Raw genomic sequence first — 14,990 nt, forward strand, 5'->3', positions numbered from 1 at the left:
GAAAAAGCTGACATTTCAAAAACCAAATTGGTCTAAATATATTGCCGTATCAGGGCACTCGGCATGCCATTGCTGCTATTACCGTACATTTGGCCCAACGTGCATGCACAATTTTGCAAGCATAAAAAAAACTACGTGTTTAGATTAAAAGCCCGGAAATTTCTTCCATATCAGAGATACCAGTGGCCCAAATGTGTGCTGCCTTCATGACTGAACAAAAGCAAAAAACCTGCCAATGAGAAACTGTGGGGTATGTGCCAGGATTTGCATCTCTCTTGCATTTTCAAAGCCTGGTTTTGAGGTTCAAATTATTCACGAATGTGGCACAGCATGTGCCAGATGACGGCATAGTCATTTTCCATATGTTGTCAGTTTCACATCAGTCTATTTCGTTAAGATACCGCACAAGGTGCTGAATTAATATTTGAAAGAGTGAGCCACTGTGTGTGGGTGCCTCCTGTCACAACACACACACGGCTCTCTCTACAAAAGGTACGTTGCTTGGCATCAGGGTCTCCATGCAGAATCAGCCGCATATAACCCAACAAGCATGACCCCGTGGAGACATTGCTATAAACAAATGAACAAATATAGACCCTAATATCCTTGCTTAAGAATATTCACGAAAACAAATACGGTACTGGCTGGTTGTACGTAAGCTACGGCATTGGGGGTACTGCGTAGTTAAATAAGCCCAAAAAAATGCCAATGTCCATATAAAAATGTCATATTCATGGCAATGTGCAGACAAGGTCACAGCAGTCTATGCCACTATTGTCACATAATTGTGATCGATGTAGGAAATTAAACGGAAAGCCTAACTTTGAATGTTCCATTACGCATGCCTCTGTTGGGGTTTTGTGGCGTTGAGTGAACGCTGCCATTCAAGCTACAACCACGCGTGCAGCAATACGAGATTGCCAACCTCTGGCAAAGCAACCTATTGCAGACAACTTACTGGCGAGTCTACAGTTTTGGTGATATCACCTGCAGTGAGTTGCGCAACTCACTGCTACCAGCTTCTTGAACAACACAAGCCCGCCGCTCTCCCTCAAATGTGTTCCCCAGGCCACTGAACAGCTTGCAAGTCGCTCGCCCAATCATAAACAAATCATTAAGTTATCGTTTCAAGTGCGAGGTAGGTAGGCTCACCTACCTACCTCGAGGGAGACAATTTTTTTTCTTTTCTTGGGACGGACGCATAAAAAAAAGTGCCACTGGATGCTTCGGCCACAATTGTGGATGCTGGGATCGCAGCCAATACCAAGTGCATTAAATGTTGACAAAGCTTGAAGTGAAATCGCCGGCAGCCTGCTACGCTACGCATTGCGCGCAGAAGATGCTTGCGATCCTCACCGAAAAACGTTAACAACAACCAACCAAGTCGACGCAAGTTGATTCCGATCCGTGTTTCGCGGCCTGTATTGGTGTCAAGGCCAAAATTGGTCCAACAACGTGAACTCGCCGAGCTGACGGACTGAGTGGATGGGTGGGGTGGGGCAGATCATCCCAGGGTCCCTAAATGTGCTCCAGTGCACCTAACGTTTGCACAAGCAAATAGAAAACACTATACTACATAAGCTATATATATATTTTTTATTTTACATGTGAATATAAAGAACTGAATAAATACATGCTAATTAAATGTTTTATTCTTGCAAAATTAAGCCAGGAAATGTATGTTTTTACAACTTTTGTTGAAGAACTTGTGAGTAATTCAGACCTTCAGCTGCATTGATGCCATTGCAGCTGAACAGCTGTTGTAAAGTGAGGGCTTTTGATCCCAATTTTAGTAATTTGTAATACTTTAAATGTGGCATATTTTTAACCGTGATGCCGGCATGGCCTAACCTTTAGAATGTCATCACGGGGTCTTTAACGGCCGCCGTTAAAGCACGGGCCGGGCTGCGTCACGATCAAACTTGTAACACCAACTTGTTTCCCCGTTACATTCTGTAAAGGTCTCTCGTGCTAATATCCAATCGAATTGGGCGCTGCTGTTGCTGATCGCGTCTGCATCGTCCCAAGACGACAGAAGACCAGTCGCTCTTGGTGTGGCACCACACGCCCATGTCCTGTGAGCAGTAGAGGTCACGTTTAAACGCACACCATGCACTCATCTCGGCTGCGAAAAACTTCAGCGGTCACCGATAAGGGCCACATGCCACGTTTGTTTTGTTATCCTGCCGAGGTTAAGAAATAATAGAGTTTGGATATCTGAGTAGGAGGGCTGCATGTGTGGGGGGTGTTTGGATAATGAGGAAGAGTGAAAGGGGAAGCTCAGAGGAACGGGTTGGTAGTGGTGCCCGTTTTTAGAAATGTCTCTTTAATAATAGTAGGTTTTTACCCTTTTAACTGGTACAAAACTGACACCTTTATTCAAGGCATCATGTTTGCAATGACCACAACACAAGTAGTCAAAAAAGCAAACAAAAAGAAGCAACTCTGATAAGGATGATAATATGCACTGTCCTTATCAGAGTTGCTTCTTTTTGTTTGCTTTTTTGACTACTTGTGTTGTGGTCATTGCAAACATGATGCCTTGAATAAAGGTGTCAGTTTTGTACCAGTTAAAAGGGTAAAAACCTACTATTATATTTTGCCACTGGTAAAAGAGATCTCATAGTGTCTCTTTAATGTTTGGTTTTCACCGAGGAAGATGTAGAGGAAAATGTTTCGCATTGACTAAAGCCGCCCGTCGGTTTCATTCGAGGTAAACTGTGATGCCTCTTTATTGTATTCATGCACGGAAACAGAAAACTAAATCTAACTGAATAACATCATGGGACCTCCTTTGCCGGTACCAAAATATGATAACAAGTTTTTCCCCTTTTTTTCTGGCAACAAAACACGTGTTAAAATGTTAAAACACCAAACTTAAGCCTTTTACAAGGAATCACGTCTGCATGAACCACAATGCTTGTGGTCAGAATGCAAACAAAAACACACACTCTGATAATATATGCATTGTCCTTAAAACTGATTAGTCCACACCAGAGACAGCTTTCTTTTGAGCCTCGTCTCAAACGGTGTTGGACCAGAGGACGCCAAAAGGCGTACAGCATTCTGACCACAAGCATTGTGGTTAATGCAGACATGATTCCTTGTAAAAGGTTTCAGTTTGGTGTTTTAACATCTTAACACCTATTTTGTTGCCAGAAAAAAGGGGAAAAACCTACTAACTGAATAATTTCTGCTCTGGAACGAAAACACCCCCCCCCCCCCCCCCAAAAAAAAGGATTCGGTTACTGGTTTTAACAGCTTACGTACAAAAATAAAACCGGCACTTTCTAGCAGTGGTGTTAAAAGTGTCATTGGCCATGATTCCTTGACCAATTCCACTCTCCTTATGCTGTTCTTGAGGGCAGATTTGCCGTGGTCCCTCCCTCCCTCCTTTATGCTGTTCTTGAGGGCCGATTTGCCGTGGTCCCTCCCTCCCAAGTGGCTCAAGCAGTCGAGCGATCCGCTCGACAGTGGCAACGTTGAGAGTTCAAACCCTGCTTGGGGGTTGACTCGGCCCATCATCACTTTGTAGGGTCAGTTCAAAGTGGCCGGTCCTCTGGATGGATTGTTATAGGAAAAATGTGGAATTTTCATTTAATCTCTTGGCGAAAGCACGAGACGTGTGTTAGTTCAGCCTAAACTTTGACGTGGGTGAAAAAAAGTAGGAATGTGTTTGGTTATCCCGACCTGGCATATTCCAATCTGTTTTCTCAACAACGAAAAAAGCTGCAAAGCTAAATCATTAACTTGATGTGCCGATGAACGAGGAATCATTTCCTTGCTATGGAACAACGAAAGATGACTGGACAGATTTCTGTGGATTCCACACCAACACAACAGTGATCAAATGAAACGAAAGGAAAAAAAAACTCTTCTCCACGTGTAAATTTGCATCAGATCCTGGCAGTGAATGTTGTGAAAAATTTCCTAATGCGTCCAGCAAACACCGCACACGGAGAGAGCTTCCTCGTGTATGCGTTTCATTATTTGCACTCACACCTGCTCGTTAGCGTAGACTTTCATTCGCAAAAGAACGGCATGTGCTTATTATAACTATTTGTTATTATTGTTAAGTTCTGCTCTTGAAACTGAACTCTAACTTCACGTCCATGAAGAAGGTAATTCTTGATTAACTAATTTGTGTTCCTCCGTGATTTGTGGGAAAAGAAAAACCTAATGACATATTGATGAGAAATTTATAACATTCACATCAAAGGTCAAAGTGTCTCCACGCGCCATTAATCATTGTGAGGCACTCATCACCGTTAACAGCTCTAAGACATCTTCTTGGTTCTTTCGGTAAAGTCACGTGCACATGCATATGCAGTACTAATCACATTCCTGCATTTCCCATAAATATGCTAAATTCCTTTTGATATGCAAATTCCTTTGTCAATGCGCCCAGCTTATATATATGCTCCAAGCTCGTGTGCTGTTTCATTCAGACTCTGTCGCCTCGACGGACCTGGTTTTCACCTGAGGACGGCTGCTTGCGTTGTGGCCGAAACGTCGTGAGAATTGTTTTATTATGTTTTATTTTTATTATTTTATTACTTCCCTTCTACGTGACTTTACCGAAAGAACCAAGAAGATGAATCCCTGCAGTCACGAAAGCTCTAAGACAGCTGTGGATAAGCCACAGTCGCTGATTAAAACTTGCATTTAGCATAAGGATATATAGATGCACACATCGTCTTGAGATGCGGTCGCATTTATACACTTTATAAATCTAAATTATATTATAAATGCAAGTTAACATTAACGCTACCTGCATGCTAACGTATAGTGAGTGACCTTCCCGCATGAACAATTATATCTTTTTTGAAATTAACATAAGGGAGGGAGGGGCCTTGTGTGAACTTGTGACCTGTAGTGTACAGTATTTATTTGTGTAGATCGGAGAGGGTTAGGTGCTTGATTTGCCATCGATGGCATTGAGCTGAGAGGACAAAATTACCGGGCAGTGCAGGCGATGTCGTGCACTGGTCTGTCGATGCACTCACCGATACATTATGAAAATACAATAAGATGCCTAGGCACAAGGGATCGATCCGGAGCTGGCGCAGGAATCCACTTTCGTGCCTAACACGGGGGAAGTAAAGTTGAAAAAGCGGATGACGAAAGAAAAATTGCATTGTGGTCAAAAATAATAACGGCGTCGCTAATGGCTCGGTTGATAGCCCTGCATTTGTTACTGTAAAACAATCCACTGCACACGCAGCATAAACACGTGGACATGGCTCCTGCATGTGGTTGTTTATATTCAGCACGACTAGAAGTTTACTTTCATGGTAGACATATGAAATTTCAGAATATAAACAACTGCTACGTAGGTTTTCGCGGGTTGTGCTCTCATAACTCTCCATTGTGTTTTTGGATTGTCCCGATGTATTGGCAAGAAGTCCCCAATAACACTCACTGCGGCCTCAAATCCCATCGGGGAAAAACACAGAATTGTTGCTTATCCTTATTCATGCAACGCCACGATGTCGTTTAATGCTCGATTGTAATGATATCTGAGATGAGGATCAAGCCGATAATTGCCTGAATACAAATAATACATTTATATACACACACAGTGCATTGTTACGTTTTCAGAGTACAAGCAGGTCCTCTGTCACTGTCTAGGATGACCTCCAACGCCGCTCCACTCTCAAGCCTGGGCCTGCTCCCCGCATTGCCCCAATTGGCCCAGCTGTGTGCTACATGCAGTAGCAATGCTCCCAACACATCCACGCATTGCTCCAATTAGCCCGGCTGTGTGCTACATGCGGTAGCAATGCTCCCAACACATCCACGCATTGCCCCAATTGGCCCGGCTGTGTGCTACATGCAGTAGCAATGCTCCCAACACATCCACGCATTGCTCCAATTAGCCCGGCTGTGTGCTACATGCGGTAGCAATGCTCCCAACACATCCACGCATTGCCCCAATTGGCCCGGCTGTGTGCTACATGCAGTAGCAATGCTCCCAACACATCCACGCATTGCTCCAATTAGCCCGGCTGTGTGCTACATGCGGTAGCAATGCTCCCAACACATCCACGCATTGCTCCAATTAGCCCGGCTGTGTGCTACATGCGGTAGCAATGCTCCCAACACATCCACGCATTGCCCCAATTGGCCCGGCTGTGTGCTACATGCGGTAGCAATGCTCCCAACACATCCACGCATTGCTCCAATTAGCCCGGCTGTGTGCTACATGCGGTAGCAATGCTCCCAACACATCCACGCATTGCCCCAATTGGCCCGGCTGTGTGCTACATGCGGTAGCAATGCTCCCAACACATCCACGCATTGCTCCAATTAGCCCGGCTGTGTGCTACATGCGGTAGCAATACTCCCAACACATCCACGTATTGCCCCAATTGGCCCGGCTGTGTGCTACATGCGGTAGCAATGCTCCCAACACATCCACGCATTGCCCCAATTGGCCCGGCTGTGTGCTACATGCGGTAGCAATACTCCCAACACATCCACGCATTGCCCCAATTGGCCCGGCTGTGTGCTACATGCGGTAGCAATACTCCCAACACATCCACGCATTGCCCCAATTGGCCCGGCTGTGTGCTACATGCGGTAGCAATACTCCCAACACATCCACGCATTGCCCCAATTGGCCCGGCTGTGTGCTACATGCGGTAGCAATGCTCCCAACACATCCACGCATTGCCCCAATTGGCCCGGCTGTGTGCTACATGCGGTAGCAATGCTCCCAACACATCCACGCATTGCCCCAATTGGCCCGGCTGTGTGCTACATGCGGTAGCAATACTTCCAACACATCCACGCATTGCTCCAATTGGCCCGGCTGTGTGCTACATGCGGTAGCAATACTTCCAACACACCCGTGGGGTGCGGGGCACGCGGCAGCAGGCAGGAGCAACGAAACAAAAAAACCAAAACTGAACTATTTTTTTTATTTTACTCGGTGTACAGCCTGCTGAGCTGTATAGCTCTTTTTCAGAAGCGACCTGGCCACAAATGATATCACAATTAAGTGGATTCTCACGCGGAAATGTATAGCAGCCAAATACTCCAAACGCACCGTTGATTCTGAATGTGAGGGGGAAAAACTGGAGGACCTGGAGAGAATTCCAAGCGACCACGAGGAGAACATGCAAACTCCGTCAGGGTCGAGGTCGAACCCACGACCTCCTGTACACCAGGCGAGGTAATTAACATCTTCTATGCCGGCGGATTCTACAATGCCGGTTGCATTGAGGGAGGGAGGTGGGAGGGGCGGTGTGACTCAGGCAGGCTTTGAAATGGGATAGGGATAATATACCGGGGTTCATGGGATGTGGGCGAGGAGCAGGGAGAAGTATTTTCATACCTTTCGTTCACCTCGAGCTCTTGTAACCTGTGCACTACTTTAAAAAAACAATGGAATAGTATCGATAATGATTATAATAACGATGCTTTTATACGAAAATCACTGCTTCGCGACCCTGACGCGGAGAACTTTCCGAGCGGGGAGGGAGGAGAAGTGAACCAACATCACAAGAATCAAACTTCACATCGACAGCGACGACATTGCGTCCGCACAACATCACTCGTGGAGCACGGAGCCCCCAGGTTTTCCTCAAGCGCCAACCCTCAACGCACATTGCACGAACGATTGGTTCAGTAGGTTTTTTTTTGGGTGTAACTCAGCATTCCTATCACAACGATTCACCACAAGTGGTAAAAGGAGACCGTTTCATGCTTTAAAATATATGTGCATGGTTTTTTTTTGGTTAAAAAAGAACATTTTTGCATGATTACTTAAGTTATTCAACATTTTTATGCAATTTCGAATAGGTTTCATAGACCTCAACTCAAAAGTACAATCTATGGGACCGCTTGGGAAATATCTTTTATTTAATCTGATATAACTGTAAATACCAATTTTACACCATTTTTAAACAATATTCACGTGCGATGGCTTTCAATTGTCGCAAATCCTGAACAGGTGTTTTTTCTCTCTCCCTGGATCAGATTTGGACATGGTCTGTATTTTTCCGACCGAATCAGTTGCCGTAATACCACATCCATGTTTCCACAATGTCGTCATAAGCGTGGGACCCAGCTAGTACGGTCACAAATGGGTTCCAAGACGCAGTGATTTAAAATCCCACGCACACTTGTTGAGTGAAGAAGGAATACAGAAAATGACGAGACAGGTTAACCGAAAAAGAAACAACGGGGACCGGGAAAACATGAACGTCAGCTGTAAACACACCCTGCTCAAAAAGAGAAAGAAGCAACGATCATTGTAATAGTGTTATCAACACAACGCTGCACATTCAAAGATTGTATCCCGAAGACAAAATTAAAAGCAAGGACGTTTGGAGGCAGAACACCCCACACCAAAGGGAGACAGAGAAGTGAGTCACGAAGGTTGTTCATTCAGCTTTCTTGAATTAAGATTTTATTTGTTGCAGTACACGGACAGGACTGTCAGAAGGACGCAGGCAGTGCAACTGCACCGGAGCTCACGGGCCGGAGGGGCCCATGTGCCGAGCCACGAAGAGAGAAGAATACAGCCACGAGGGGGGCGGGGGGGGGTGCGGGGCTGTGGGGGAGCCCCCCCCTATTGAATTCCTTGCACCAGGGCCCATGCCAACCGTGACACAGTGCTCATTTTTAAAGAAACAACTGCGCTTTCATTTTTACCGGCACCCCCCCCCCCCCACCCCCTTCATACTTAGGTCGTCATCCACGCGAGACACTCTCAGATAAGCCGCAGGAGCGGAGGGGGGGGCGACCCAGGTAATCGTGAAATTGCCGTGCTATCGGCACTCCCCTTCCATTGGTCCCTGCGTTTCGCAAGGCGCGTTAAAGCACACGGAGCGCGCGGTATGGAGGTGATGTCGTTGACGGGGCTTCGCGGAAAAATAAATGCCGCAGGGTTTTGGCGAATGCAGAAAGTGGCACGACAAACGTGAAAGGTTCGCACTCGCACGAAGTGAATCAAATATCTATTTGCCGAAGCGTCGCACAAGGTATTGAGGGCATCGGAAACGAGACCGTGAAGGAACAAGAAGCAAGCGCCAGATAAAGTCTCGCATGAAATAATACCATTCGAAAGCAAAAATATGATCTGTTAGAGGGCATTCAGATGCTCTAAATGAAACACTACTATTTGAAAATTGAGGCTGATAGGCCCACCGGGTGAGCCAGAGCTCCGGAAGGCAGACTTCCCTATCGGCATTGGATAAATAACGCAACCTTAAAAGCCGTCACAATTCTCTTGGGTTGGGCCTCAGAGCGACCAAATTACACACACAGAGCACTACACAGAGCAGGACAAGATCGATATTATAGTTGCTGTTCACAGCAGGTACCCGGGAGTATGTAGTTTACACGATGCCTAATTGCTCAACAGAGCATTCATAATTAATATACGTCCGTATACGGTGTCAGGATGCGTTATCAGCAGGAGAAGTTCTATGTCTCCCTAATTACAATAACAATGCTAAAAATAGTTTACAAGTTCTTTGTCAACCTAATGCTGAACGAAAGCTTTGCAATGTTGCATCAGTCATGTCATGGGGGCTGTTGGGCTATACTTCCCCACCTTGGTAGGGCGTCACAGCCCCCACCCCATTGAGTGAATATTGTACATTATTTAGATTTGCTATACGCATATGTTAATAACTAACTACTATGCACACCACAATATTCGTAACTGGGCAATGGGCTACGGCTGCTTTCTATAACCTTCGGGGTCACACTGTAGGAAGCACATTTATTGCGTCACTAAGGTGGTGGCATATTTGCAAGTGTTTAGCGTGCGAGGTATAAAGCATTTTAGAACTGTGGGTTGACCATGCACAACGAAGAGAACCGGTCAACCTTCGGGCTGGAATATTTAGAGGCCTACATTTAAAACAATGCCTGTGGTAATTTTATAGAAGTAGCATGGACAAACATTCGTAGCAAACTTCAGTCACTAAATCACCGTCATCTGCCAATATGTATTAGATATTTAAACAGCCATATAGACGTCCAGGATATACGCCACTAAAATATTTGTTCTCATCTGCCAGTTGGACGCTCTTTGTAGCTATAAATGCCAAAGAACATCGAGCAATAAGTCCAGACGGATTTAAATGCAGTATTAATGTTAGCCATTTGGCGTTTCGACGGTCGATGAATATTTAATAATAATCCGCGGTTTAACTCGGCGTGTGCGTATTAATCTGTCACGCGCACGTAATCGCCGGAGCTGACCATCGCGTGGCCGCGCAAATCTGCACTCATCCCCGGTGCCGCACAGAAGAGCCGACAGCGGCGATCTGAAAATGGATGACATGCGGCGGCACGGGAGGGCTCGGCCGTGGAAACGAGCCTCCGGATTTCAGGTCAGGGTCACAACTCCTCTCAACCACGATACATCGTCACTACCCCCCCCCCACCCACTCGCGTCAGCGAGGGTGGCGAATACGCAATGGTGAGCAGCGATGTTGGGTGATAAATAGGAGCCTACTGTCTGAATTGAATGTACGATTGAATGGTCTCGCTTTGGGTGAATCGTGAATAATACATGGCTACCTGCCTGTGACCTTTGTAAGTGATTGCAAACTCGCGTGGCTTTCCACTGCGCTTTCCCTTCCTTGCCATGGAAATACCTATGGACATTTGCTGTGTCAATGCCCTTACTGAGCTTATCCCTGAAGCATTTTTCTGGATTTTCAAGGTACGGACAACTTACCGTCTCGATTTTCGCTCATGCCTGACAGATGTATGTTGAACTTTTTTTGCACCGTAGTTAGCCAACTGTGCTAATCGGAAAAGCAGAGAGGCGTTTGGAAATCAATTATTGAAGCGTTTGTCATTTGACCTTTCTTGCCACCCATAAATTGACACATGCCTTGATGCGAGGCGTGCCTCGAATTCTAACCATTGTGATTTAAATTATTGGGAAAAAATTGTCATGGGAAGGATTCAGGAGCTAAATGTGCCCGTGTTTCCGCGTAGGGTTTGGCACGTCGGAAATCGTGCTGAGCAACGTACATTACGACCCGAAAGCCGTGGCCTATGCTGATGCAGGTGTGATCCTACATTGTTGACATTTGCAAAAATTTCTAAAGCAGTTGAAGGTGTATTATTCACATTCATTGTAATGGTCCTGTCAAGCAAGGCCATGTGACCTGCAAAATATAATAATTTCAAACCACCGCCGCCGGTTAATTTACATCAAAATTGTATCTCTCTAAGGAAGAGAATTGCATTATATTTTATGAATGCTGAAACTGCAAAGGACCGGGGTTTTATTTAATTAAAGCTTGTCGTCTCTTTGTTTTTTTGCTTCTCTCAATGTCTTTATCACGTTCTTTGTCATTGCAACTCGATTTCCCCATTAAACGTTCATCTGCAGTGGAAAATTAACGGAAGGCTAAAATGCATTGCAGCAATCGATCTCACCCTACCAGTCGCACACGAGCAAAATATGGCACTGCTAAGTTATAGTTAAAGTGCTGAAATGCAATGCTGATGGTTGTGCAAGCTAAGCACGCTGCCCGCACGCATGTCAACCAGCTGATGGATTTGATGGCGATAATCACACATGGACCATTTAATCATAACCAGTGGAAATTACATAAGGACACATTGCTAACGCACACATCGCTAATGCACAGGGGTGGTAACATTGGACCCCGTGATGCGACTGAAGGATACGACATTCTCAAATTGTCCGCGAATGACATTCAACAAAAGCCATCTAATTCACAGCTGCCTGGCTGTGCTTGTGATGTTGCACTGCGGTAATGAATCTCGCCAACACTTGAGCAATGTTTGACCCTCGCTGGGGATGAACAGCATGCTACGGCTTGCAGGGAGCCGCTGCTCTGTGTGCAAGGTGTTTTCATAATAGACACGACCCTTTACTCAAATCTTCCGGGACATTATGTTGGGATGGGGATTAAGATTTTGACTGTCCAAGCAAAGGACTTGACCACAACAGCAAGTTTTCATGGTCATACCAGGCATTATAAAAGAGGCGAACGCACCGCTGCCTTCAGCCAGTTAAGAAGGGTATATTTAAGAGAGTAAAAAGACAGCATTAGACCAACAGCAGAAGTCTCATTTGTACCAGGCATTTGCTTAGGAAATCACGCATGGGCTTTTACTGCTAAGTGTGGCACATGAGCCACCTTGGCTATGCTGTCTGTTCACGAAACAGCTATGGAGGCGAACGTACGTGTCACAGCGGGAACTTTTATTTTTTTTAACGTGGAACAAATCGGGGCCACTTGCTCAGTCTCCTCAGTCGCCTGCTAAACCCATCTCTGGTCTGTCTCTCACCTCCGTCAGCGTTTGAACAAGGACACCGAGTCCGAGCTCATTTGTGGCGAATAAATCCGTCAAAACTTTGTTTTGCCAACGGCTTCGAAGAGATCTAAAAGATGGCACCGGTTGGCATAACATTTCATAGAATAAATAAAAACCCTGCTGGGGAACTCTTCAAAGATAATCGTGGCACATCTATTGTGTCTTGCATGACACTCGGCCTGGCCAGCCGCACAAAAGATGAAACCGTTGATCTACTTCCAAGTGTTATCACACCCACGATGTAGCTGCTTTCACACAAGTCACCGCCCGAAAATTGCACACTTTCAGACGGGGGCGGTGTGAAAGGACGGTGGCTCGGGTTGGCACCCGCAGCAGGCACAACACACCTCGGTGGTGTTAACACACGCCGCAGCGGTCAGGCGACACGCTGTAGCTTGGCATTGTTCAATTCACCGTGAGTGAGCACCTCCATTGTGCTGCAACGCAGCGCCTCGTTTCGCGCAGATACAAGGCCCCGTAGTGGACACAAGCAGAGGTTAAAAGTGAGCGTATCCAACTGGGCAAGTACACACACACATCGGAGTGTATAGTTTGCGCGCGCGCGCGCACACACACGCCTATCATTTCTTATATTCAGACACTTGTGCAGACACACATCCAGTTATTCATTGACACATGCACAGATCTATAGGGGAACCAGTTTGTGGCCACCTATTGAACAGGTGGCCCCTCTCGAACCTGTATCGAATGCAATAAACACACACACACACACACGGACAAACTTGCATGTGCATAAGAGCAACCCGGTTAGTTGAACAAGAACATACGCTTGTGTGCACCGTGCAATTATTAGTCAGGCAAAAACACAGCCATATGCAAATGTTCACATGTATGATCACACCTGTACACACGCACACGTACACACACTTGTAAACGCGCCGATACGCGTACAGCGGTTATGCATACACTGGTACGTTAGAAGCATCATCATCATCGCCATCACCGTCATAAACACGAGTCGCATCGGTCTTGCAGCCTATTCGTACAATGTGTCTCAAGGCGAGCTCCTGGGGTCAGTACAAATAGGAACCATACGAAGCGGCCATCCTCGACAGAACAATCCAAGCGTATACGCAAAGACAAAGGGAAAAGATCCCTGGTTATATGCACACAGATTGATGTGGGGTGGGGGCGGGGGGGTGGGGCAAGTGCTAGCAGGGATCACCTATTAATGCCAGCACGGAGGACAACCTGGTGGTGCAGCCAGTATTACACCCGGCCGCGTTTGTCTCCCCAGTGCTGATGCTTACATCCCGCCCCAGGTGCCCGTGTGATGATGCACAGCTCACCAGGGGGGGGGGGGGGGCAGTGGCAATGCACACCTGTAATCCAGCACGGCGGAGGTGAGGGTTGGTGGACCGTACACAGATGTTGTGAAACTCCCTTCCCGTGGGCGTTGAGGTGCCATACCCCGGCTCGCCAGGAGAAGGCATCTGTATGGCAAGTGGACTAATATCCATCTGTTTCCATCTGTACGGGGATATAGTGTTGCCCCCTTGCATGTGCAGGTTTTCTGTGGGTGTTCCGGTTTCCTCCCGGTTGCATTATAAACACTTTTAAATTGGCTGAAAACATCTTAAAATTAACACCCAATGCAGGACCCTCCTGAAAGAGATACCTAGGACTCTTATGTATCCCTGGTTAAATGAATAATTATTGATGTTAGGGTAGTTCTGTGAGCACTCGCCGCTGTTGTTAGCAATGGCTGAGAATAGAACCGTGGTCCCCAGGATTGTGGTGCAGTGCACTAACTACTGCTCACACACCATATACATACGCTCACAAAGATCGCCCATGTAGCCTACACAGACCCCTGGGGTGCTGTTAGCAAGCACCTATAAAGGCCGTTACGGCACACAAGGGGGTGGTGTGACCAGCACTAGGCTTGGCTGGTAATAGAACTCGTACATCCCGGTTCGAAGTGCACAGCGCTATCCACCAGAGCACCACTCCCCGTGCACTGGCGTGCACGTGCGCACACGTATGGCAGTGAAATGCGCGCGAGCGAAGGTGAGCGATCGTCGCACGTACCGTGGTCTCGTCCTCGTGCAGCACCTGGTCGTAGCCGCTCAGGGCCACACAGAAGATGATGGCCGTCACGTCCTCAAAGCAGTGGATCCACTTTTTCCTCTCCGAACGCTGTCCCCCCACGTCAAAAAGCCTACAGGGAGGCACACCACCGCCGCCGCCGCCGCCGCCGCCACCGCAATCATCAATAAGGGGAGATGGTAGGGCATCTCGCGGTTCAAATCCGTCGGGCCGCTTATGTGACGCACCCTAATATGTGTATTGCATAAGCTGTACGTTGACCTTTTTTAAAAACATAATGTACATTTGCATTAAAATTGCGGCTAGCCAGAGTTTTCAGATAGCCGGACCAGTGCTCCCGAGATGTTAACTACATCGCCAGGTATACAGGAGGTTGTAGGTTCGATCCCAATCTTGATATCTGTATATTTGGAGTTTGCATGTTCTCCCTGTGGTCACATGGTTTTTTTTACGGGTCCTCTGGTTTTTGCTTCCGCATTTAGAAACATGCGTTTTGAGTATATGGCTGCTATACATTTCCACGTGATAAGCCACTTCATTGAGCTATCACTTGTGGCCAGGGTGCTTCTGAAAAGGAGCTGTAGAGCATATTGGTC

At 46.6% G+C, this 14,990-nt stretch overlaps 1 protein-coding gene across 2 annotated transcripts in view; it reads right to left on the bottom strand.

The window, feature by feature from the left end:
- Positions 1-14,990, bottom strand: part of GNAO1 (G protein subunit alpha o1) — a 151,339-nt gene that overhangs the window by 22,395 nt on the left and 113,954 nt on the right. For both annotated transcript variants that reach the window (XM_061548778.1, XM_061548777.1), the window contains exon 6: positions 14,377-14,506. In XM_061548778.1, coding sequence (XP_061404762.1) covers positions 14,377-14,506 — 130 coding nt within the window. The remainder of the gene's footprint in view (positions 1-14,376; positions 14,507-14,990) is intronic.

This window comes from Lethenteron reissneri, chromosome 9 (assembly GCF_015708825.2).
Source record: "Lethenteron reissneri isolate LAM-NWPU_2019-01 chromosome 9, ASM1570882v1, whole genome shotgun sequence".
NCBI lineage: Eukaryota > Metazoa > Chordata > Hyperoartia > Petromyzontiformes > Petromyzontidae > Lethenteron > Lethenteron reissneri.